The sequence below is a fragment of the Canis aureus genome, chromosome 27 (assembly GCF_053574225.1).
Source record: "Canis aureus isolate CA01 chromosome 27, VMU_Caureus_v.1.0, whole genome shotgun sequence".
Lineage (NCBI taxonomy): Eukaryota > Metazoa > Chordata > Mammalia > Carnivora > Canidae > Canis > Canis aureus.
The window spans coordinates 16386507-16414111 of record NC_135637.1 but is presented as its reverse complement, the minus strand read 5'-3'; the positions used below and the strand labels follow the sequence as shown (position 1 = coordinate 16414111).

At 35.4% G+C, this 27605-nt stretch overlaps 1 protein-coding gene across 8 annotated transcripts in view; it reads left to right on the top strand.

The window, feature by feature from the left end:
- The window catches only part of MED13L (mediator complex subunit 13L), a 297211-nt gene that overhangs the window by 203603 nt on the left and 66003 nt on the right, over positions 1-27605 (top strand). The window contains exon 4 of one of the 8 annotated variants that reach the window (XM_077875780.1): positions 9671-9770. The exons of the other annotated variants lie outside the window; for them this stretch is intronic. Within the exon in view, the coding sequence (XP_077731906.1) occupies positions 9671-9770 (100 nt within the window). The remainder of the gene's footprint in view (positions 1-9670; positions 9771-27605) is intronic. 8 annotated transcript variants of the gene reach the window in all.

Below are 27605 nucleotides of genomic sequence, written 5' to 3'. Positions count from 1 at the left end.
CACTCAACCACTGAGCCATCCAGGCATCCCGAAGTTTGCCTTTGTGCTCTACCTTTGCCTCTGTGACCCTCTTGAGTTTGTATTATCATCAAAATCAAGATACTAACATAATTGTAATGAACATTATAAAGGAAAAAGAGCTTCAGTGAGCTAGTGGAAAACCTTTTGCCTACAGTTATCAAAATAAAATGTGTCTTTTTGATGCCAGTTCAGGTAAGGTTATAAAGTTCAGTGCTGCTTTGAGAATGATCTTTCCTCAACCTGATCTAAATTTGAAACATGGTTCTGCACTTGGCAAACTGTGACCATGGGCAAGTTACTTCAACTCTCTGTATCTTTGTTTTCTCGTCACTTCACAGTAGAGATAACAATATAATACCTACTTCAGAGTTATTGTAAGAATCCTAGGAATTACTGGTATATGTAAAGCACTTAGTGACAGGCAAAGAAAGCACTCAATAAATGTTAGCTGCTAATTAGTATTTTCGTTCCTGCAATGTCTTCCTAACCTTTTAGTTTCCTAAAAATCCTTCAAGGCTCACCTTTAGTCCTATGTCCTCCACAAAGCCTCTTGATTCTCACAGCTAGAATCATCTCTTCTGAAATTTTATAGAAACTTATACCTTTCTTCTGGTATTTCTCTGTACTCTCTATTTTACTTACCAATAGCCATATTTCATATTTTCTCCTAGAATATAAGCTCCTTAACGATAAAGATTATGTTTTATTCATGTTTGTAACTCCCTAATCATGTGACATCTTTCCAAGAATTTAGAAGCCACCCAATAAAAAAGAATTTTTTTCTTTAATAAGAAATTCTAAAATTAGTACTGTAGATTTCTTGATTTCTTACATAGTGTCTGACACATGAAGAAAATGTTTTCTGTAAATCTTTCAGAAAGCTAGATATTTGCATAATAAATGGACTAATGGATTATTTAGCTTATTTTCTAGAAAACATCTTAGCTTCTTTAGCACTTTTGCAAGGTAGTAATGGTGAGGCTTACCTTACATTACTTATTACATTGACCATTGTTTTATGGAAATGTATTTGACATTCTCATTTAATCAAAATACATTAAACTCTTCAATTTTCATTTCTAAATTATTCTTGTAAATTCTTCCTTATTAATTTTCATAGCTGCTTAACTTCTATGTATCCAGTACCCTGTTTAACCCCTCCCTTATCCAAGCTTATAAGTGTGTCTAGGAGACTTGAGCTGTAATGGTAGGTTAAGCACAACAAGATTGGAATGGTTAACTTGTCAAAACCATGTAGTGCAAACCAGAGTCCAACACATGATTAGTGATTTTTGTTCTTAACTGGCTGACATTTAAGAGTGAATGATGCTTTCCAGCTTTTTTCCCCTACAAAGATCACAATTGATTTAACACCCTTTTAGAATGACATCAAGACATTTTTCTCAGTGGGTGATGAAGAATTAATTTCTGCAGCACAGCTTAGTAAAATCTTGGAGCAATTTCCCCATTAGTTAATGCCTTTAGGTTCTGTCTACTGCATAACCAAGTAGATGCCTCTCTGCATCCAAAATTGGATTTCTGACTCAGTAAGACCCACTTCCTAAGACCTAACAACACTCCCTCTCAACCTTTGCATTTCCTAATTACTTTCATCATCCTTATAATCTGACCTTTTGTCTCTCTGTCCTGTGTATCAGGCCATGTCTTTGAGGTAACAAAAGAAATCAGTCACACACAGCCTTGAATTCTAATCAGTACCCTCGAATGAGTCCTTGGTATCATGCAAGATGTTTACCCCAAGAAGCTGTCTTTCTGCTTCTTTGCTTTATGAAGTATATTTTTGGTAGTTAAGCACATAATATGTTTTAGACTTCAAAAACTGAAAACTGGCTACAGCTGCTGTTAAATTGAGGGTCAAGCTAGAATTTGAAGTTTTTGGCATGTGATTTCATAACATACACCTCTCTTGAAATGCTAAAAGCAGGTTATGGTTCACCTTATTCCTTGTCCTATCTTTTGATCTGTCTTCTCAGTAGCTACCTCTTTTAATATAATTGGTTGCCATTTATCCTTACTCTTTGCGGTTGACTTTTACTTCTCAGTGACAGAGTTAATTAATATCTAGGCTAATTAGAATTAATTTTTCATGTATGGTTTTATTTTTTTATTTTTTATTTTTTAAAGATTTATTTATTATTTATTCATGATAGACAGAGAGAGAGAGAGAGAGAGAGAGAGAGGGGCAGAGACACAGGAGGAGGGAGAAGCAGGCTCCATGCCGGGAGCCCGACGCGGGACTCAATCCCGGGACTCCAGGATCGCGCCCTGGGCCAAAGACAGGCGCTAAACCACTGAGCCACCCAGGGATCCCTCATGTATGATTTTAAAAGAGTCCATACAGACTATTTAATTATGGGAAAGTAAAAATATATTTCTAGTTTTAAAAAATTATTTAAATGAAATACTAATTAATTGCATTCTGTTATTGTATCTTAGCAAAATACATTTTCTAATTGAGGTAAAATTGGTGCTCAATTAGCAGTTTATAGAAATACTGAATTATAATGTTATACACCTAAAATATGCAAATCGATCACTATCATAAGTCTAGTTGCCCATCTATCACTGTACAGTTGAACCTCTTCGTCTCCTTCCCCTCTAGTAACCACCAGTCTGTTCTGAGTTTTTGTTTTGCTTTTTTTTTGTTTTTTTTTTTTTGATTCCTTATGTAAGTGAAATCATGCTTATATTTCTCCATCTGACTTATTTTATTGAGTATGAATAAAGGTCCATCCATAACCACAGATGGCAAGATTTTCTTCTTTTTTTAAGGCTTAGTAGTATTACATTGTGTGTGTGTGTATCCATATATATATATATATATATATATATATATATATCTTCTTTATTCATCCATGGATGGATACCTAAGTTGTTTCCATATCTGGGCTATTGTAAACAATGCTGCAATAAATTTAGGAGTGAATATATCTTTTTGATTTAGTGTTTTCATGTTCTTTGGATAAATTCCCTGAAGTGGAATAGCTGGATCATATGGTAGTTCTATTTTTAATTTTTTGAGGGATGTGTCTTCTGTTTCTTGATGTTAAAGTCTTATGTAATATTCATTTATGTTTTAATTCTGTTAGAACTGTTGATGATGTAGAAGAATCTACAACGCATTTCCTTAGGGTTTGATTTTATAAACACTGGCTTCTAATTTAGGTATTTTTGTGTATGTTTTATTCATATGGTTTTTGTACAATGTACATTTTAAAAGTTTATTGTTAAGTTTTTGAAAAATGAACATTTTTATTAAGTTTGAAGAATATATTAAGTTTGAATGATGTGTGTATATTGTTTTAAGAATGTGTATTTCTCTTAAACAGATGAATCTATAGATTATTTAACTACAAATGGAGCTTGCATAACTATTTAATAAAAAAAAAGAATTACTATCTTCAAAGTAGGATGTGCTCTTAATTCATGGAGAGAAGTCTTTAGTTAATTTTACTGCTTTTGTATTAGCCAGGCTTGGCTTCCTGCCACTGGTTATTAGAATGTCTCAGTAGTGTTTCTTTTTAATTTCCCATCCAGTAGATACATTTAGTTTATAAAGAACTTTTAGCATTGATGGTTTCTGTTCCATGTGTACACAGAGAAATTTTATAGCATGCAGATTTATCTAAAAAAATTTTGGCAAAATTGTCATTTCAATTTTCAGATTTTATGTCTATTCTCAATTATTTTCTAAATGTGTATACTGTCCTGGTCTGCTAAGGTACCAATATTAGGGAAGATTTCCACATCTTGTGTTGTGTAGGAGTCAAAATTTTAACTTCTATGAAGTTTTACCTGGAAGAATTTAGTTGCCAGTTATGGTTTGGGGCTTTAACAGAACATTTTAAAAGGCCAATATAATGAAAAATCTTCATGCTATCAAGATATTAAAATGAGGTTTACTGCAATATTTGATCTTTCAAAGAACTTCCAAATTTTTCTTGATTGCATTCAAAGAAATAGATCTTACATTGCAACCCAGTATACATGTGTTCATGTCTCTTCTTTCTTAAAACAAGCCTGAAAATCTCTTTGTTTTCTATTCTAAACATTTATTTTTAATTAAAAAATACTGATTGAAATCCACTAAACTGATTTCATAACCCTTACCATTTGAAAAATCCTGCCCTCAAATTTTATTCTCTAGGTATTTTTGTAATCAATATTTATTTTAGTTTATAAAATATAGTGGTAAACGAGGCTAAGTTTTCAGTTGGCTGGCCTTCCTTTATCATTTGAATATTTGAGGCAAAATAAAATGTCCATGTATGGGGATCCCTGGGTGGCTCAGCGGTTTAGCGCTTGCCTTTGGCCCGGGGCGCGATCCTGGAGTCCCGGAATCGAGTCTCACATCGGGCTCCCGGCATGGAGCCTACTTCTCCCTCCTCCTGTGTCTCTGCCTCTCTCTCTCTCTTTTTCTGTCTATCATAAATAAATAAATAAATCTTTAAAAAAAATGTCCATGTATGTATATTTTTAGATCCAGTACTTTACATATATAGTTACAACTGCCTGCTTTGAATATTTGTAAATCTTTAACGGAAAGCATTTATTTAGAAGTGTAAATTAGAGGTTTTGACAGTGTATGGAAAAGAACTCTCCACACTTCATTTACTTTTTCTTAACTCTGCAAGTGATTCATGTATCACTGTTTCTTTTGCTATGCCAACATTTTTAGTGCTTCCTTTAGAAAAAAGACTGATTTAAAAAGGTAGAAGATTTGTTGTTAATATTATAGAAAATTATATAATATATTCAAGAAGATTAGTGCTTTTTTGGTAATATAAAATGTAAATTTTAAATTTTAATTCATTTTAATTTCAGGCTTTTTGATCATGAGAAATATGTTCATCCATGATGGTGTATGAGCAGTTATCTTCACTTATGCTTTAACAGAAATGACTTCAAAGCTGAGCCTCTTCCAAAAGAGGCAGTCGCTAAGTGCCTAAAAATAACAATGGTTTTAGTTGTGTCTTTGTTTTAATCTAGAATAGAATGCCACTGAAAATAGTAACATTCTTCCAGGCAAAACCATGTTAAGTAATGTAACCTCTTTTTGTTAGCACCTATCTAGTTAAAGGTACTGGTCTGTATATGGAAATCAGAGACTTTTGTTTAATATTAAGACAAAAAACAAGTGGGTCATTTTCATTTTGCTAAAGAGCAAATGTCTCATTGTAGTATATATATACTTCCTTTGTAGTCAATAATTATGCAGGGTCTGATACTGAGTCGTTAGCTGTTTCCTTGGGAACAAGATTTAAGTAAAGATAATGCAAGAATACTAGAATATCATGTGTCTCCTCAGTTTTAAAAAACTATTAAAAGACACAATGATTTAAAAAATAGAAATCAGTAATGATAATGACTAACTTGATTCACTGCCCTTCCTTCCAGTTAAAAAGCCTAAGAAAAGGCTGCAAGATGTGGATAACTTAGCTCATTTTTCTGTGCTTTTTCAGACAGAAAAATAAGTTTTTCTGATATTTAAAAAGACAAAACTTTATTCTGGTCTATAGATTAGTTTATATCATAACTATTACCAATTAAAGAATGTTTCCAGATAGTAGTATTACCAGGGATACTTCTTGGTTTGTTTACCTGTAAAATGAATTTCCTTTCCATTTTAACTGTCATGTTCTGAACTTTTTAATATTTTAACTACTCCTTTCCCTGTACGTCATCACACACCCTCTTCCTCTTGCCCTCAACCTCATACTACCCCTGGTGTCTGACCAGATCCGTTGCAAATCTCAGAGTTACAGGTTCTAATTGATACAGTCTCTGGAGAGATTTTAATTCACTCTTTCTATCCAAGTTTCTAGTACTAGGAAAGGAATTCTGATTGGCAGAGTGGGTTAGGTTACCACCCCTGGTTCAGCCCACTGTGGTGTACAGTTAACTTCTGAGGAGTTGTCATCATAACTATTCCAGTTCTCAGTTTCCAGAGTGCAGCCTAGTACTGCTTTCATTAACCTTTGTGACTAGTGATAACCATGGATTTACTTGTTCTCTTCAAAATGTTTGTTCTCGTTTGTTTAAATGGTAATAAATGGGGTTTTAAATGGAACGATTAAAAGTAACATGTATCTCTGCAAGTATTACTCTTAACTAGAAGTTTTTCATAAAATCAAGTAAAAACTAACCTGAATAAAAACACACATTCAAAAAAAAAAAACCCACATATTCAGTAAATGCTGTAGGAAAGCTTCCCTTAACTTCTCTTGAAGAGAAAGCAAGAGGGAATACTGGGACTCTAACTTAACTTTTACATGTTTCAGATAGGATGTACAAGTTTACAGAGAGAAGGGAAAGGACAAGTGTTCTGGTAGTATTGAGGACTGAGGTTAGTTCAGGAGGACCTTGCTGGAGGGAGGAAGGAATGGGAAAAGGAATGCTGGTCAGAGACCCTCCATCTGTCTAGGTGGCTTTGGGAGAGTATCGTTGGGAACAGCTTTGAGATAGTGTCACATGAGTCCCTATTTCATTATTATCTTAATCTATTTTAATTTTGTGTTTTTAATCACTCACATTATTTTACCTTAAATTATATTGACTATCTGAAACATGTTGCTTATACCATATAGCTTACCTATGCAGATTTGTTGGGTATAGAAAACCCACTTATAAAACAAAATGAAAGCAATAGTATTTTTTTTTTTTTGCTATCCATAACATTTTCATATAAAGCTATAATACAGCTAACTTGATATTTATGTCTTAAATTTTTCATGTTCTTGTCAGGTGCTTAATTTGGATAGATGTCCTTCTTGGGTGTTGAGCAAAGAAAGTCACTATCTTTTTTTTTCTTCCTTTCCTTCCTTTCCTTCCCTTCCTTCCTTTCCTTCCCTTCCTTCCCTTTACCCTGTCCCTTTCTCTCTCTCTCCTTTCTTTTTCTTTCTTTCTTTCTTTCTTTCTTTCTTTCTTTCTTTCTTTCTTTCTTTCTTTCTTTCTTTCTTTCTTTCCTTCCTTCCTTCCTTCCTTCCTTCCTTCCTTCCTTCCTTCCTTCCTTCCTCTTTTGCTTTTTCTTTTTTCTCTTTTTCCTTTCCTTTCCTTTCCTTTCCTTTCCTTTCCTTTCCTTTCCTTTCCTTTCCTTTCCTTTCCTTTCCTTTCCTTTCCTTTCCTTTCCTTTCCTTTCCTTTCCTTTCCTTTCCTTTCCTTTCCTTTCCTTTCCTTTCCTTTCCTCTCTTTTCTTTTCTTTTCTTTTCTTTTCTTTTCTTTTCTTTTCTTTTCTTTTCTTTTCTTTTCTTTCTTCCAGATTTATTTATTTATTCATGAGAAAGAGAGAGAGAGAGGCAGAGACACAGGAAGAGGGAGAAGCAGGCTCCTCACAGGAGCCCGATGCGGCACTCGATCCCGGATCCTGGGATCATGACCTGAGCTGAAGGCAGCCGCCTGATCGCTGAGCCACCCAGGCGTCCCTTTTTTCTTTCTTTTAAAAAAGAAATTGTGGAAATGAAAAACACTCTATTGATTTCTACCGCTATTAAAATTTCTCTTATCAATTGATCTTTTATTTAATTATATGTCCATATTTTTACTAAATTTTATGTTAATTGCTAAAATGTTCTAATATATATAAAGTACCATTAGAGTTGTGTTTCATTCCATTTAACAAAGAAAATGACAATATAAATTAAAGGTATTAAATATCCAAAACTTCTTTTTAAATGGCCATTGCAGCTATTATTTTGGAAGGTAGTATTATCATATCCATTTGGCTTTGGATTTTGCATCTCAGTTTTAATTTTTGTGTGATTTTTTTTTTTAACTGGTTAGTAAAGGAGCATTCCAGTACCTTTCATGTTGATACTCAGCATGTTTGTATTTACTTGTTTTTTCACAGTGATTATTTAAAATTAACAGATTCAACTTTTGAAAATAAGAGAAAAATCAAGAATTCTTTCCTTTGTGTGAATGACTAAAAACCAGCCTATCATATTTTGACTTGGACATAGTATGTTAAAGAGTATATAGAGAATAATAAAACTGAATTTTAGTATTGGCTATACAAGTAAGATGCTATATAAGCCTGTTTTTCTTTTTTTTAAGGATGTCTTTTCCAGAATACGTTTTATATATTATTAGAAATGTCACCATTTATTCACCTAATTTTTACTAATTAATTACCTAGTATGTACCTAAAATACGTCGTTATTGGTGATTTGAAAAGCTAGTTTAAAACTTTGGACTTTTTGTTGCATTACTCATTTTTCTTTTTACTTGTAACTTGTCTGACTAAAAATGGCTGCTGATATAATAGCCACTCTAAATTGGATTCTATTTAGTAATCACAACGCTTACTGGATTATTTATCTGAAAATCTGGTGATGATCAAATTATAATAAGTGTGAGATGTCTAGAAGAACATTTCTCTTTTATATGAGCCTTTTCAAATAAGCTGTGATGCATGTTGTGGTCACACCATAGTTTTTAGTACTTGCTGTCCATAGATAAAAGAGCAATTAGTCACAAACCCACACAGCCTAGTAAAGGAAGAGAGAACCTATCAGGTTAGGAGTTCTTAAGAAGAACCTGAGATCCTCATTCAGAAGCTGAGTACAGTGTCTGCTGCAGGATGGTCAGAGGGAATTTTCCAGAGCAGCTCAGATGAGCACTGAGCCTGAGAGTGGAGCCCTTCAGGGATGTGGTGAAGCTTTCATTTGTTTTATCAGCCAGAGGGCATCAGTGCTACCTGAGCCCAGAACTGGGACAACTAGATTAAAAGCAGACAAGAGGAGGAAAGGAAAGATTACACCAGTTTCAAAATGAATGTGTCAGGCTTTTTATGATCTTGTTTTGAACACTATCCTAAACTGAATCCAGAAAGAGCATGTAGCATTTTCCCTCTTGGGATTCACCATCTGAGATGTACAATCCTGAAATATCGGAGTGCATTTTACCCAAACACGTACAGGAAATCCCCCCCCCCCCACCCCTGCATTAAATGCTGGGATTTGTGTATATTATAGTTTTGTAGTTAATCTGTAGGGTCTCTTACCAGCTCTATGTCTCTGTGTAACACTTTCAATTCTTGCTTAGTAAGGGGAAATGAGATAGGAGAGAGTGAATGAATCCACACAAACTTCTCTTATATAATCACTGTGAAATCAACACAAAGCAAACATACCCTGCTAATGGTAGCTTGTTAGCTGGTGACTTCGTATTCTGTGGACAAGATTTTTGACGAGCTTGGTCCATTTGTTTAATCTTCATAAGTGGTGGTCTATTCTGAGATTAAAAAAACAGACCAAAGACTTATACTCTTTCCAAGTGTTTCTCTGATACGATTGTTCTGGGGAACAGAGATATAACACTCAATATTTTTACACCTAATGATTTTTTGTAGGTCATGGTTGTCAACCAGATTCTCAAAGGTTGTCATAGTTCACACACTCAGAAATACTCTTTTGGTGTGACAGTGAAAGTAGTCAACCTTTTGAATTTCTGTCTTTAGATGCCATACATGTTTATGAGTTTGGATTACTACTTATAAGCATGGCCTCTCTTTTCATTCTTCTTCTCACTAGTATGACAGAGCTGATCCTAACCTTTTACCATTTGATATGTCTGGTTGGAGTCAAGTGAACACAGAGTTAATATTCTCTGTGTGCTTTCTTCCCTTTAGAATCATTTGAATTGGCAGAGCTTCTGGGTCAGCAGTGCATTCAAGTTATGCCAAGACAGACTACTTTTTTCAGTGCTGGATCTACATACAAAGTTGACCAGTTAAGATTTTTAAAAACACTTACTTGTAACCATTTGAAAAGTGCTTATGTTTGCTTTGAAATTTCTGAAGCTAAATCATGCATTTGTAATCCATGGTGTGGCCACTAGAATACAGAGTTGACTTACTCTTGGGGTGAATAAGATCCAGGAAAGAAAAAGAAGACCTTCTTTTGCTGTTGGTCAAAGTAAGGAGTAGTATTTAGTACAGTGTCGTCACTCACAGTCATTTGAACTCTCAGTGCTTTCTTGATCTATTCATTTAGAGAAAATATTCTTAAAACATGGACATCTGCTCTACATGCAGCGGTAAGAATCTTTAGATGATACCTAACTATTGCATCGAATTAACCCCATTTATTAGGCTTCAGAGTCATTCAAGGAAAAGGACACAGTTTTGTGGCAAGGTGCCAAACACATGCCAGTTTGAGTAAAATATTCACTATTCTGTTACTTTTCCCCCCTCTCCCACTGTTGGGGCATCATCAAGTCATCCTGCTGTTAGTTGGGATGGGAGAGAGGAATCTGACAGCAATGGAGGGAAATGTGTTGTATAGAATGGTTGTATTCCTGGATATATATTTTATACATAAAATAAGTATATCCGTGCATACATGCAATGGAGAGCTAGATGAAGGGTGCAGTCTGGGCTCCAGGTTTAACTTGCCTGTTTTAATTAAGAAAAAGATGGCACGTATAATGGTTATGCTAACATATTTTAGAGCATGCTCTACTTTCCATATGAGATTTCTCTGATACTGCATTTCTTTTTCTATTACCAAACATGATTAATGTGCCACATAGTGTTAACTGTGCTCTTTCCCTGAAGACATCAAATGGGAGGCAGCATGTAGAAGCTAAATTATTCGGAGAGGAGTCAGTGATTGATTTAAATATAAAAGGATTAATTGGTCCCTGAACCAGACTATTAAACTGTACTGTGATCTTGACTGGAAGTGAAAGAATTACAAGTGCATTGTAGAGAATAAATTAATACATTTTTCATGGCTTTAATCCTTTTTTCTGTATTGCTTATTGTGGTTTTTATGTACTGCACGCTATTGTGTGCTTAATTGATGCAGAGGGGATTCAGCCTATCATGATTAAATGGGTAGAGGGATAGACCTATCCATTGAGTTTTAAGATGGTAGTTCTTGCAGAGTAGCTGACAAAGGAGACCAGAGAAAGAATATTTCTAGGAATTCTTACCAATGATGACCTCAGGCACAGAAGTTAAGTATTTGTGAATAAGAAATTTAAAAGTTTATGTTGTGTGAGTATATTGTTCAAGATGAACATCAGCTAACGGTGGATGAATGCAGCCCTTTATCCTCAGCAGAATTGAATTGAAACTTCAGTTCTTGAGGGTAAACAGTGTAATGGCACCATACCCGAGGAGAATTTCTTCTTTTTATAACTATTTCTATTCAAACAGTATTGATTTTCTTTTTCATTCCAACTCACAGGCTGATACTTCAGGCTGACAGGATGCTGCTCTTGAAGGCTATCAGCCTCATGTTTCCTTTCCAGGGAGAATAAATTTCTGTTTATTCACCACTCTTATATTGCTGCTTTTATAAGTAGGTCTTCATATAAGTTCTGCTTTCAAACAGTAATCCTTGTAATAAAGGGAGAGCAGAAGAATTTGGTTTGGAAGACTGATTTAAGAATGCGTGCATTTGTGGCTTTACCAGCAATATACATTTCAAGTTTCAGAATAGGGTCTTCAAGGTACTTCTCTTTACTCTGTCTCAGTATACCTTCCCCTTATAATTTGATGTGCTTTGCCTTTCAGTATTCTATCTGCCTCTGAGTAATCAGTCCATGTGGGATATTTATAAATAGGTATGGCTTATATGGAAATTGAGATATGGAATCATTGGAATAATCTCAGGAGTGAAGGTACCATTTAAAGGTCATTCTGTCTCTCTCTTTCGGCATGCTTGGAGTTTCTGCCACCACACCTTCACAAATACCAAATTTATTACCCTTCTTATTAGCCCATATTTTCTTTAAACAACTCAGAAAGTCTATACTGAATTGAAGTGTATTTTTTTGTAGTGCCAGTTGCAGTGGTGCTTGGTCAATATGCCAGAGTTTTCTGGTATGCCATTGTGTTGTATTGACACATTGTGTTGTATTGACCATTGTATTACCACATTTTGTAATATTGACAATTGTGTTACCACATTTTGATCAGTGCATAAAATTGATATTTGCCACAATTGAGGATAGTACATAATATCCTCAACAATGATTATAAAACACCATGCTGAGCAAAATAGATTTCATGGCAGGGTGTACTTGCGTATAGCTTGTATAGGAATGATTATTTATATCTCTTCCCAAAGTTGTCTCATTTCTTGGTTAAATGTCTCTACTTCCTTCAATTGTTGTCATGTTGGCTGGTTATAAGTTCTTTGGTTATTCTCTTTTAAGTGTGGCATCCAGAATTAAACTGAATGCTCCTGGCTTAACATAGAACTGGAGCAGAGTTGATCATTTGTTTCCTTGATCTTAATTGGTGATTTTTAACATTTTCTGCCCCAGCTTATCTGATGTACAGGGTAAATGCTCCTTAGTAACAGTGGCTCCTCACTAAACGTGTAGTTTTAGGGGAGATGGGTTTGTCTGATTTGAATAGCAGCCTCCCATGGAGATTCTAGTTACTGTCCCATCTCCAAACACTGATGTTCTAAATACTCATCACCTAGTTCTGTTCTTGCATCTTATGATTGCCTTACCTCCTTTGCCAGTCACATTTAGATGCCTCCTGTTACTGGTTAAATCCCCACTAGTGGTTCTTTGGAAGTCCTGAACTTATATAAGCTGTGGTTGAATTTTAGGCTAACTAGATCCACATTTACCTCTGTTGAAAACGTTTTGAAAAATTTTCTATCAGCTGCAGCTGGATGTTCTTTCATTTAAGTAGCTGATTAATAATAATAAAAAGTCATACTACATCATATTCTTTGTCTCCTTCTTGCTACTTTCCTATGGGTGTAATCTTATAGCTAGCTGCTTAAAGCAGCTTTTGAAAAAGAAAGGTAGAACTATCTTGAAATAACAGTTGCAATAAATATTTATTCAGATATCTTATTAACAGGTATGTGCAGCTGATCATTTACAACAGGCTTCTTTAGAAATTTGATTTTAGAAATTCTAGTCTGTACATTTTTTGCAGAATACATTTGACTCTTCCTTAACTTTGGAATGGCCTGATTTTCTTGAGGCTAACTGATAAGTTAGAAGTCTTATGGTTATTTACAGATGTCCCCAAATTGATTTTTTCCTCATTCTTTTGCTTTTAGGTATTACTGAATTAGGACAGAATGATCTCTTTCTTCCCCTTTAAAAAATTCACTTCTTGATGTTTTGTTCACTAAATTTGAGTGGTAAGGTATAAACTCAAAATGCATTAGACTTTTTTTTTTTTTTTTTTTCAGGAAAATTGAGAACTTGATTTTGTTAAAATAATTGTCTTGGAGTCGCCTTGTTGGCTCAGTTGGTTAAGTGTCTGCCTTCAGCTCAGTTCATGATCTCAGGGTCCTGGGATCAAGCCCCATATCGTTCCCTGCTCAGTGGGGAGTCTGCTTCTCCCTCTGCCTATCCTCCATTTGTTCTCTCTCTCTCTTTCTCTCAAATAAGTAAAATCTTTAAAAAAATTTTTGTCTTGATTCAGTGAGTGAATGAACTTGAGAACTAACCTGATTGTTGATGGAAGTGGAAAATATGTACTGAATAAATGGGTATAAGACAGAATGAACATATGCTTTGATTATTGGAGAATGTAATGATAACCTCCAAGAAAAGGGGGAATCTTTTTTTTTTTTTTTAAAGGGTAGCCCGGGAGGCTCAGTGGTTTAGCGCCACCTTCTGCCCAGGGCATGATCCTGGAGACCTGGGATTGAGTCCCTCGTTGGGCTCCCTGCATGGAGCCTGTTTCTCCCTCTGCCTGTGTCTCTGCCTCTCTCTGTCTCTCATGAGTAAATAAATAAAATCTTAAAAAAAAAAAAAGAATAAGGGGGAAGTTGGCCCCTTATATTAGCATTTAGGAACAGGCTACCATAAGTGTTACTATGTGTTTTCTTTAAAATCTATGTGTTGGCTTAACTGTTTATTTTGTGTAAATTTTGTAATAGTCTAAAAAAATAAAGATAATGAATTAGTTTCTTTTGCTGCTGAGACAAATCACCACAAAGGTGATGGTTGTTATCTTCTATATATTTAGTATCTTTTCAGTTCTGGACATCAGAAGTCTGAAATAGGCCTCACCAGGCTAGAGTCATGATGTTGGCAGGCTCCAACTCCTTTCTAGACACTTTAGGGGAGAATCTCTTTTTTTGCCTTTTCCAGTTTCCCTTGGCTTGTGGCCCTTTTCTATTTTCAAAGCTAGCAGTGGTTATTTGAGTCTTTTCCACACTGTATGGCTCTGATGCTGACCCTTCTGCCTCCCCCTTCCTCATTTAAAGGCTTTGTAATTATATTGGGCCCTTGATAATCCAAAATAATTTATTTTAAGGTCAGTTGATTAGTGGTGTTAATCAATTCTCCCTTGCCATGCAGCATAAACTAGAGTTCTGGGGATCAGGACAGGAGCATCTTTGGGAAAACATTATTCTGTTTCTCACAGATTATAAGATAAATACTTGTGCTTTTGCAACTCAGATTTAACCTAAAATTCTGTATAATCCAAAATGTTAATGTTCTGCATTATTTTTTGATTGTGTATGTATAACTATATTGAAGCATAACATATAGTAAAAATGTACATTTGTTACAGTGTTTATAGCTCAATAAGTATTTCCAAATTGAGCACATTTATATAACCTGCACTCAGGTCAAGACATAGAACGTTACCAGCACCCTAAGACCTCTCTAATTCCCAAGCATAAGCACTATTCTAACAGCTTAGTTTAGTTTGTTTTTATATTTTATGTAAATAGAATCATACAGTATGTATTCTTTGGCTTGTCTTCTCTCATTCAACATTGTTTGTAATAGTCATTGAGGGTGTTGTGTGTAGTTGTAGGCCATTGATTCTGATTGCCGTTATTAGATTCTGTTGTGTGAATATTCCTTGATTTATTTATCCATCGTACTATTGATGGGAGTTTGGGTAGTTTCCAGTACTGATATATGTTTAAAATTAGTAAGTAAGATTTGGTCAGTGTCATTTGGAGAAAAAGTAGTATATCTGAAGGAGTCTTTTGTTCTTGAGTAAATGACCCCAGCCTGATCTTGAGTAAATGACTCCAGCCTGAGTCATTTCTTTTAAAAGAAAACCAGTGTCTAACATAACTGGTTAGTGACTAACCAGTAACTAACCCACTTTTGTTAGCATTATGAAAGGAAAAAAATCATTTTAGGTGGAAATCTCTGAATATAATGTAAAATAGATGTATAGTTGCTTCAAATTCAGATATTAATCAGAGTTGAAGGTATGATTGCTAATTAGAAAAACTGATATTTATTCAGATAATTTGATTCAAATAGTATTTTATAACTTCATTATTTGTTTTCAGTGAATTTTGTTGTTAAGTTTAGTGAATTCTACTTTTTAAAAAATAGTTTTAAAAGGAGAAAATATGAATTAGGTTAGTTTGACTCAGTTAAATTTACTAAACTTCAGATGGGAAGTGAATGTGTGTGTGTGTGTAGCTTTTATCACTAAAATAAACAAAAATTAAGAAAAATGCACCACTTTTTTTTTTTTGTCTCTTTACCTATTGTTAGGGAGAAATATCATTAAAAGATGTGCTTCACATATTGGCCTGCTGAAAACATGGTAGCTTGTGAAAGTTGCCTCAGCTATTACTGACTCTTGATGATAAAAGGAGATCCTCAGACAAAATCTTCTTTATATCTAAATCATTTGCAAATTGGTGCAAAAAGGTGAACACTCATAATTTTAAACAGTCATATATTTTGGCAGTGACCAGATGCTGATTGTATGTGATTGTCATTTAATGCCTGCATAACTACTGTGCACATTAGAATAGTTTGAAGAGTGGGTGTTTATTGGCTATCTTTGGTTCTGCACCAACTTTTAGGTGCTCCATCTTCAGGTGATATTTCCTGTATTTCTCGTTCCTTTAAGGAGATGCTTATGGCATCTTAAATTGAATAAATGCCATCTTTCAGGTTTACAGCACCTAATAACTCTGTGAGTTCCAGTATTTCCTCTTTCTTTTATATCCTCTCACATGAATTTTACTTCATTAGGAAAAATTGTTTTTAATTAAGAATCAAAGTTAATTCTGTTCAGAATTTAACATATTCCAAAACATTTGACTTCATGATATAAAATAGATTATCAGAGAAGTATGGAATCATCCTAGGTTTATTTTTCTATTGGTTTCAACTGTCAGATTTATTTTTCTTAGGTTAGGGGTAAGGGCGTTGGGATCACAAGCAGTGCTGGTGATTAGAAGCTGTACTATGTTTTGATTAAAGAAAAGAAAGACCTACCTTTTGGAGTAGGACTGTGGCATGGAAAGAGTATGGAAGAAAAATACTTGCTGATAACAGCATTCTACCAAATAAGTGTCAGCTCCAATTTTATTTTCTCTTTGCTGGGAAAACTGTGACCTCCTTTGAGTACTGGTGAGTGAGACATTTTGCAACAGGGCTGAATATAAAAGGCCCTGCTCTCTGGTAGGCTAATGCCAAATGTTGGAAAGCTTTAAAGAACTTGCCAAGCCACATGGAGCTGAGTATCAGCTGCTAGATCTGAAATAGTGTTATATAAAAAGGTGGACCACCCCCCTCCGGCCCTGTCTTGTTTATTGTAGGCATTGTCTTTTAAAAATATAACTGGTACCATTACTGTGAGTAGGGACACAGGATAATTTTATATTGTTGTGCATTTAATTTATATATCAGCTCTCATTAAATATATACTGTAACATAGCACTGTTGGTTCCTTAAGTAGACTTTGATTATGAGAGAAAAGGAGAATCTCAGTATGGATTTTTTTTTTTCCCTGCCTCATCATGTTTTAGAAGTATTTAAGGTATTTTATATATAATCAATATAATGAGACTGGAAAAACTCTTAAGGGTTGATACTCAGACACAATGGAAAGTAAAGTACATTAGTGGAATATGGAGAAATAATACTCTATGGAAGCAAAGAGACTACATACCTAGCACTGGTATTTGCTAACAGAATTGGGGTGGGGGGCGATGTTTGACCATGTAGGTGAAGCTCTACTTGCTGTTGTTCACCTGATGAATGGCAACATACTAGAATTCTCCTATGCTTTGAACTTTTTTTTTGGCAGGTCATTTCTCTTACTGTAAGCTGGGTGTGGGAATCTAGTTGATGTCAGGGGTCTGTCCCTGCATTTCGTTGGAGCTGGCAGTCACTCTACATGACTACCACTTAGGCTCCTCCTCAGGTAGCAGAATCTGTCACAGTGGTAGGTTGTTTGCATAGAAATAGAGGTAAGCACTCATGGTTTTAAGACGTTCTATACAAGTGTATTTTGTAGTTTGGGAAGATTCTATTTTAGCAGTAAGGAGTAATAGAGAAAGGCTAGGGTATGCCCTCAGGCAGAGAGGCAAAATAATATAGACAGCCTTAGCAGGGTACCTGGTGGGCTCAGTTGGCAGAGCATGCGACTCTTGACCTCAGAGTTGTGAGGTGGAGCCCCATGTTGGGTGTAGAGATTTCTTAAAAATAAAATCTTAAAAAAAAAAAAAAAGCCTTAGCTGTGTTCATATCAGTTGATCTTTTATTGTACTTAGCACTATATATAGTGCCTTCACAGTATTTAGTGAAAAAATGGTAGAAAAATTTATGTGGCTCTCCATTACCTCCCTCATTGCTCTACTCCACCCCCCTCACGTAAACTTTATTACTATCTTTTAAAGCAACCAAAAAATGGATAAAGGCTTCATATATATATATATATATATACACTTAAAAAAAGAGAATCCATGCATGTCTTAAAATGAGCAATAAAAGTACTTTGGTGGCTGTGAGTACCTAATAGAAATGTCAGTTTAATCTGTATTCTCTGCCAGGCACATTCCCATTGAATTTTCAGAGGGCTGTCCGGAGACTGCAACTGGATAATCTGGCCTAGTTTAGTAACCTCAAGAGAGATTTTTAATAAGATGACTTTCATAAGCCTTCTCAAATTTTGTGTTACGTTGGCTTCTGATTTTCAACCACATATCACTGACTAGAGTAGCTCATATGTCTATTTTGGCATCTTGAAAATTATCTTATACAGTTTGTATCATCAGGATGGGAACCCTCAAGCTATCTAGAAAGCCTTTGGATCAAGGATATATAGGGAATCATAGCCTCTGCACTGTCGCTTGCTTCTAGCAAGGGAGGTACTCAGGGAGAAACACTAAGTCCTTTAGGCCGCTAGGGCATTGTTTTACATTGATGTAAGATGTGCTGCTGGTTTGTTACCACTGTAGTGCCATAATGGTACCCTTGTGATCAGCAAGAATTAATGCACAGCACCAGTGCCAAATATACTGCCAGTGAACAACTTAGCTTTGAGGATGGAGGGGTAGAAAGGAAAAATCATAGAGCTTGCTAATTAAATTCGTGTGTGTGTGTGCACGCATATTTATAAGAATATACTTATTAGTATATGTGTGTATATATATATGAAGGAAAATTGTTCACTGAGGCAATTTTGTATTGTAATAATTTACTTGGTAACTTTTTCTTAGAAGTGTAATTTCATAAGATTATAATGGTAATTTGACAGTTATAATACAAGTACTCTCTCTCATTTAAAAAAAAAATTATGTGCCATAAACTTGACTGGACGTTTTCATTGCCTCTGTATCAAGTTTAACTTATAATTTAAAGGGGGAAGATATATGAAATAGTGAAAGCATCTCAGAGTATTATGAAATAATTATCTTGTTATTTGAATATTATAATGCCATCCTCTTTTAAAAAGGAGGAAAGTTAAGGCTTGCCTGATAAGAGAAAGGTCAGTATGCCACTATGCTAGTGAGCAAAAAATCTCAACGTAGTCTTTGTGAAAGCCACCAAAGTAAACAGTATGTTTTTAAGGAAAGGAAATGATAAAGTAACATTAGCAAAATATTCCCAAATGAGGATCTATAGAGTGAAACAAATTACTTCTGGCAAGAGATTCAGTTAATGACAGCTTGGAAAATTTTAAGATAAGTTCATAACACAGAAAGCATTTAGATAAGATTAAATGTGTTCTGCTTTGTGAATCTATTATCAAAACACTTTTATACCATGAAAAGAACAGGAGTTTATTAATATTCATAATGCATTTTGAAATCACGTGTAATACTTGCATTCTAAAAACTCAGTGTAAGAAGTAAAAAAAGATTTTTTTTTTTTAAGATTTAGAATATTCTCAGAATAAAATGATCTGTAATACTAGTCCTTCCCTTTTCACATTTTTGTGGGTCTTTTCCCAACTACAGAGGTGCAACCCCTCTTAATCCCCTGTGTTTCCTGACTAAGCAGTTTTAAAAGTTGACTTTTTCCCTATCATTGGAAATTATTATTATTATTTTTTAAAGATTTTATTTATTTATTCATGAGAGACAGAAAGAGAGAGACAGAAACACAGGCAGAGGGAGAAGCAGGCTCCCTCTGGGGAGCCTGATGTGGGACTCGATCCCAGAACTCTGGGATCACAACCTGAGCCGAAGGCAGACGCTAACCTCTGAGCCACCCAGATGCCCTCACTGGAAATTATGTACTGTTGCCTTCAATGAATAATTAAACATCCTCCCACTCTAAAAATATTCACTATATTCATCAGCTGTTCTGGTTCTCTTCAAGATGGAAACTTTCTGAAGAAAAGTAACTTAATCTTTGGTTATGGCCTAAAACTACATTCATTTAGTGACTGTGCTGTGTATTTTACACTGTACTAGGTAGATGGAGTACAGAGGGCTTAGGGAGCTTTCATTACAATGGGAGCGGACCATCAAAGTAAGTAACAGCAAATTATGACAGGTCCTCTGAAGGTGATGGAAGACTTGAACATACAAACTAATGTAGCAAGAGATGGTATGGGAAAGATAGACCACAACCACATTGCTTTCTCATTGGAATGTAGTTTCAGTTTTACTTACTGGGTCTCTGAGCATAGAACATTTTATCCAATTCTAACAGTAAGATGGGATATTTTATAAATAGTAAGAATACTTTTTTTTCCCCTAGACATCCCCTCATTCAATGGGTTCATGTCATTCTTGTATAAACTGATAATTCTTTAAGATTACACAGGGTACAAACCCATATAAGATATTACAATTGTAGGATGAGTTTTTTCTTTTTTAGATTTAATGTTAAAGTATAAAATTTTAACTGTGGTATCCTACTAGAACTTCTCCATCTTTATTTTGCTATACCTTTTAACATCTTTCGGATCTTGCTATGCGGGCCAGTACAGTAGTTTTATGTTAGTATTTTTGTTCTTTCTAAAATTTTTAAGTGCTTTGCTCAGGACACTATAATATTTCTGGTCTTGTTTATATCCTAGGGGCTGATTCTGGTCTTGTTTATTTCCATATCCCTAAATCTAGCGGAGTGTCTTACACAAGATGGGTAGATGTGCTTAGTAAATGTTTGTGATTAAATGAGTTTTTCTGATAGCATGCGTGCCAAAGGACGTAAGTACTCTGGGTAGCAGGGAAGAAAGAGGTCTATAGAAAGAGCTAATATGAGAAAGCTCTATAGAAAAAGTAGAAATGATGTCGGACTTTAAAAGATGGGAGTGGGAGATTATGTGGAGTTACAAGAATGTATGTGGAATATGCACAAAGCATTAGCTGTTCCAGACTTGTTGTCATTGAGAGTTTGTACATGGAAATAGGGTTTTGTTTTTTAAAAGGTTTTATGTATTCATGAGAGACAGAGAGAGAGGCAGAGACATAGGCAGAGGGAGATAGTCCTCAATCCCAGGACTCCGGGATCATGACCTGAGCCAAAGGCAGATGCCCCCAACCATTGGGCCACCCAGGTACCTGGAAATAGGGTTTTAAATACTACTTTAAAAGAAAAGTGGGTTGTAACAGAATAAGGAAAGCCTGGACACATGGCAGAGGGGTTTAGATTTTTCCTCTGGGCAGTGGGGGGTTATGACACGGGATTGAGTAGTATTGATTTTTATTACAAATGTGATTTAGGAGGATTGATTTGGTCATACTACTTAAGATGGATAATAGAGTAAAAGAACAGATTCTTTAATGGCATTTATAGAAGAGAATATCCTATTGACCTCTATGTCTAGTTCTTATTTATTTTGTGCTAGTCTATCTTCGAATCCAGAGAATATAAACTATCTTGGGTTCCAAAGAGGGTCACACTATATTATATTCTGAAGCTGTTAGTGCTATGCCCAGAGCAGACTCCTTCCACAAGAATGGTTAGAAAGATCATCAGAAATTCTCAAGGCTATGGGTAGATATCACAGCTAGAATATCACAGCTTTACACTCCCGTCTTCTGTATCTCATGACTCCGAATTCCAGGCATATTTCTTGAGTCTCCTAGCAAAATGCCAAAAAGTTTTAGAGGAAAAGTAGAAAGTATCACAAACTCAGTGAAACATTAAGGTGGCATCTGCCCATTCCAAATACCATGCTAAGTCCTGGGGTCCAAATAGATAGATAAAATATGATTTCTACCCTCACAAAGTCAGATGGACTAGATGTAAAACTTACAAATATGAAAGTGCTTTGAATGAGAGGCATATGGGGGCATTTAGCCTGTCTGAGACTTTAGGGGTGATTTCTTGGAAAAGATGAGTAGGAGTCAGATGAAGGATAGGGGAAATTTATTGTAGTCAAAAGAAAAGCATGGACAAAACCATCAACCTAAGAAGCAGCATGACATATGCAATAAGAAGTGTCCAGTCTTGAAGTAGACTGCTTGGTTAAGGCTAGAGGGGTGGCTCATGAAGTGAGTGTATACTAGAACTAACACTGAACATTTTCTTCTTAATACACTGATTGCCAAGAGGGAATGTTTGTATGTTTAGCTATTCAGCACTTAAACAGTAGAAGAGATTTCTCCAACATAGTTTCGATAGATAGATAGATAGATAGATAGATAGATAGATAGATAGATAGATAGAAAGAAAGAAAGAAGATAAATATATATGCTCTCATGATTCCTAGTTTAGAGAAATAGAAATATGTTCCCTAAAACTATAATGTCTAGGGAAGCTCCAAGGTGAGCTGGAGGTAGGAGTCTGCTGCTTTGATTACTCACAGACTGACATTGCCACCTTTACCCAGGGGTTAACCTTGAAAGAAGATATTCTGATGGTTTCTTTCCTAGTTTAATTCTGAAAGAAATAGGTCCTTAAAGCTTAGAATAAAGAGTTACAAACATCTGGTAAAATATTTGGAGATCTACTTACAACATAGGTGAAATACAGTAAAACAGTCAGAGGGAGAATGAGGGGGAGGGAGGAAAGACAAAGAGAAAGAATAAAATGAGAAGCATGGGGAGGCATGGAGTGGGGTGAGGAAGGGAAAGAGAGGGAGAAAGAACAACAGAGGGAAGAGAAGGGGGAGGGGAAGAGGAAGTTTGAGAGGATTTTTTTTAAAGATTTTATTTATTCATGAGAGACGGGAGTGGGGGTGGGGGTAGGTGGGGGGCAGAGGGAGAAGCAGGCTCCATGCAGGGAGCCTGATGCAAGATTCGATCCCAGGACTCCAGGATCACACCTGGGCCAAAGGCAGGTGCTAAACCGATGAGCCACCCAGGGATCCCTTTAAGAGGATTTTAAGCTTGAATTAGCTTCCATAAATCATGTTCTATATTTGAAGTAAGAATTAATCTCATATTTTGAAAATAGTTAATAAATTCCTGTGGTGTTCTTTATCTCATCAATAGTGTTTATTTAGGGCACTTTAAAATGACATTCTTGTGAATAACTTGCACAGATATATAGACCCAGTTATTTGTTAGTCATAAAATAATAACTCTAGCATTTATTTTACTTTTATTCAAAATTCTCACCTGTTGATTTTTAAAAGAAAACAAGTGGCAAATGCTAAAACTATAGAGCAAATCCCTATGAAATCCATAATAGCATTTTTCCAGTAGTGTAATTATAGTCTTGAATGTGATATTTATTTATTTACTTATTTATTTTAAAAATATTTTACTTGTTTATTCATGAGAGACAGAGAGGCAGAGACACACAGGCAGAGGGAGAAGCAGGCTCCCTGTGGGGAGCCCTATGTGGGACTCCATCCCAAGACCCTGGGCATCCCAACCTGAGCCAAAAGCAGATGCTCAACCACTGAGCCGCCCAGGTGCCCCTTGAATGTGACTTTTAAAAAGAAAACTCAGTCACACCTCTGAGACGAAGTTTCATAATAAACACACACACTGCCATGTAGTCTCCAGAAACAACTCCTTCTCCTATCCTATGAAATGTCTCTTCTCTTTCCTCTCCCTCTTCATTCTGCCCCCTTCTCTTCTCTTTTCTCCTGTCTTCCTCCCTCTCATTTCTTCCCGTCCTTCTTCTTTTCCTCTTTTCTTCTCTTCCTTCTTCCTTCCATCCCTGTCTCCCCCTTCATCTCATTCCCTTGCCAATGTCTATAGGGAGAATATAATGTAGAGGGAGCCTTAGAGTTCATAAGACTGTTTGTAGCTTCATGGTGCCTCTGAGCATGTGTTTGGTGTACCAGAGATAATATTAGTAAGTGGTGAGTACTGTAGGGGAAGAGGGGAGGAGAGTCCTGGTGAGTTGTACCTTTAAATTCTATGGTGAGGATAAGTCTTGCTGGGGAGGTGGCATTCAAACAAAACATGTAGAAAGTGAGGGAGAGAGCCCTATGGATAGCTGGGAGGAAGAGAATTCTAAGCAAGAGAACAGTAAGCTTCAGTGGTCCAGAGGAGGAATTGTGATTGGTTATTTGAGAGACAGCAGAGATTTTACTGGGCTGGAATGGAGAGAGAATAGAAGAGAGCAATAGGCAGTTTGTCCAGAAAGGTAACTGGGTTTGGGGGTTGAAATTTACTGGTTTTTTGGCTTTACACTGGAGCCATTAGAGGATGGTTTTGAGTTTCCTGTTTGATTTCATTAGTCTTTGTTTTTGAGTTGTTACAGTTGTTATTACTGTGGTTTAGTAATAAATCTTGGACTAGTAAGTTAAGTCTTTTGCTTTGTTTCAGAATTGCATTGACTATTCTTGGCCCTTTATTCTATATAAATTTTAGAATCAGCTTGTCGAAAAACTTATTGGGATATTGGTTGGAATTGCATTGAATTTATAGATCAATTTGGGGAGAATTGCAACCTTTATGATACTGATAATCATGTCTCGGAATATGATCCATCTTTTAAAATAATTTATATTATCTATATTCTTCAAACTGAATGTGTTCTGTAAATTTCTCCATAGAAGCCTAACATATCTTTTATTAATTTTATTTTCTGAGTACCTTTTGGTTTTCATTGCTGTTACTAATGGGCAATTTTTTCTATTGTATTTTGTGAACAGCATGTAGGAACACAGCTATTGCTGATCTTGTGTCTCCAACCTTAAGAAACTCTGTTGTTACTTCTATTAGTCATTGAAAAAAATCTGAGTAATATGTCATCTGCAAATAAAGATAGTGTTTACCTCTTCCTTTTTGATTTTTTACTTCTTTCTCTTATTGCGCTGACTTGGACATCTAGGCCAGTGTTGTATATAAAAGGAGATACCCTTGTCTTGGGCTTTTTAGTAGAGTATCCTCCTAAAGTTTCAGTATTAAACAAGATAATTACCTTATCTAAGTTAGATTAGTTCCTTTCAATTCCCAGTTTGCTGAAAGTTTATTTTTTATTTTTTATTTTTTATTTTATTTTATCTTTTTTTTTAAAGATTTTATTTATTTATTCATGAGAGACACAGAGAGAGAGGTAGAGACACAGGCAGAGGGAGAAGCAGGCTCCATGCAAAGAGCCCGACGTGGGACTTGATCCTGGATCTCCAGGATTACGTCCTGGGCTGAAGGCAAGCGCTAAACCACTGTGCCACCCAGGCTGCCCGAAAGTTTATTTTTTAAATAATGATTGTCGGATTTTAAAAATTTTAATAGATGCTTTTTCTCTGTGTGTTGAGATGGATTCTTTGATTTTTCTCCATCTGTTAATGTACATCTGTATTACATTAATAAACTTGCTGATGTTGCTAATCCATTGTTTTATTTCAACATAAACCCCATAGATCTCTGGATCACTTCTTAATTCGATTTCTTATTATTTAATTTAATAGTTTTGTGTCTGTGTTTGTGAGTGAAATTATTAGGTGTGACTTTCTCTTTTTGTAACTGAAGAGTATCTGGTTTTACTGTCAAAGCTATACAGGCCTGAAGAAAAGATTTGGGAGGCTTTCTCCTATTTATCCTTTGTTGAAATAATTTGAATAGAGAGACGGTTCCTTGAAAGTTTTATAAAACCTTCTAAGCTGATGTTGAATTGAGTAGGCATACTTCTTAGTTATTCTTTTCAAAATATTTTTTAAATCTTCTATTTTTATAGAAAATGATCCATTTCATGTGTTTCAGATTTACATATAGTTACATATAGTATTTTTATCATTCAAACATTCCTACTTTATCTATGGTTACTTCCCCTTCTGAGTTCCCATGATTGTTCCCTTGTGCCCCACCCCCATTGCATAGGCGTGTTCTCTCCTCCTTCCCCAGATCAGTCACGCTAGTGGTTTGTCCTTACTTTAGTTTGTTCAGAAAACAAGTTTGGATTTTGTTAATCCTTTCCATTGCTTTTCTTCTTCTTCTTCTTCCTTCTTCCTTCTTCCTTCTTCTTCTTTCTTTTCTTCTTCTCCTCCCCCTCCCCCTCCCCCTCCTCTTCCTCCTCCTCCTCCTCCGTGTGTTTTTGTCATTATTTTCATCTTTCTGTTTTTCATTGAGTTTTTTGCCCCCCCTTGTTTTTTTTATTTTTTATTTTTATTTACTTTTTGCCCCCCTTGTTAATCCTTTCCGCTGCTGCTGCTGTTGTTGTTGTTGTTGTTGTTGTTGTTCTTCTTCTTCTTCTTCTTCTTCTTCTCTTCTGTTTTATTAGTGTGTGTTTTTGTCATTATTTTCATCTTTCTGTTTTCATTGAGTTTTTTTGCCCCCCCCCCCACTTCTTGATTTGAATGCTTATCTCATTTTCAGATTTTTTTATAGGCCTATAGGAATATAAATTACTCTGTAAGCACTGTTTCTTGCAGATTTTGACATGTATTATTTTCATTGTTATTCAGTTTTAAATATTTTGTGATTTCCTTTGTAACCCATGATTTAGAGAGTGCATGTTAAAGTTTCCAGACAAAAGGATTTTATTTTAACCTTCTTATTTTTTTAAAGTTGATTTCTAACTAAATTGCACTGTGATTAGAGAAGGTATATAGTTTGTGTGGTATTAGATCTTTGAAATTTAGGACTTAACTTGTGTCCTAGTACCTAGTCCATTTTTTGTACATCTTACATGTGTTCTTGGAAAGAGAATAGATTATTTCTGGAAAGCCAGCATATATACTCAATTTTATATATTTTTGTCATTGCTGGGTTTTTTTGTTAGTTTTGTTTTATTTTCTTAATAATTTACTTATTTTATTAAGTACTGAGAAGAGTATGTTGAAATCTTAATTAATTGCAGATTTGTCAATTTCTCCTTGTTATTCTATCAAATTTTTTCCTTTTCATATTTTTAAGTTCTATGGCATACCATATGGCTGTGTACATACACATTCAAGATTGTTTAGATTTCTTGTTGAATTCTTTGTTTGTTATAATGTAATGATGAGCCTGTTTTAAAAATATTTTATTGTTTTATTTATTGTTATTTCTATACCAGCTTTATTTTTATTTGGATTCACCTGGCATATCATTTTCTCCCTTTCATTCTCATTCTGTAGGGTGGTTCTATTTTGTATGCCTTTTGTAAGCAGTATATAGGTGGATTTACTTTAGTTTTCAGCTACTCTGATGTATCTTTGTCTTTTTGATAGGCAAAGAATGAACAAATATACCTATCTTTCCAAATTTATCTTATACTAGTCTTTTTCATTTTCACAATAATGCAGCCACATTGCTTCTTTAGAAAGTTTTTTTTAAAATGCCAAGTGCAGGCAGCTCCAGTGGCTCAGCGGTTTAGCTCCGCCTTTGGCCCAGGGCGTGATCCTGGAGGCCCGGGGTCCAGTCCCACATCAGGCTCCCTGTGTGGAGCCTGCTTCTCCCTCTACCTGTGTGCCTCTGCCTCTGTCTCTGTCTCTGTGTCTCTCATGAATAAATGAATAAAATCTTTAAAAAAAAAATGCCAAATGCTGTCCAACTTAGTTCCTTTGCACATGTAATTGTGTCTTCTTGGAGTGGTCTTTACCGTGGCTACTGATTTTAAAAAGCAAGCCTCAGTTTATGTGCCCTCCCCCCCTTTTAAGATTTTATTTATTTATTTATTTATTTATTTATTTATTTATTTATTTATTTGAGAGAGAGAGAGAGAGAGAGAGAGGCAGGCAGAGACACAGGCAGAGGGAGAAGCAGGCTCCATGCAGGGAGCCTGACATGGGACTCCATCCCCCGACTCCAGGATCAGGCCCTGGGCTGAAGGCGGCGCTAAACCGCTGAGCCACCCGGGCTGCCCCCCTCCCTTTTCTTTAGAGAAGCTCTTTGACTCATCCCTTTCTAAGATAGCATCCCCATTATTTTTCTTGGTACCTGGTATCTTTTATAACACAAAAGTTATTTATTCATAAGCAAGTTGTTTATTGGTATGACTATAAATACTATTATACTATCCATTTTACTTACACATTGATTATTTGATATTAGTGAACAGGGAGGTAAGATACAGCA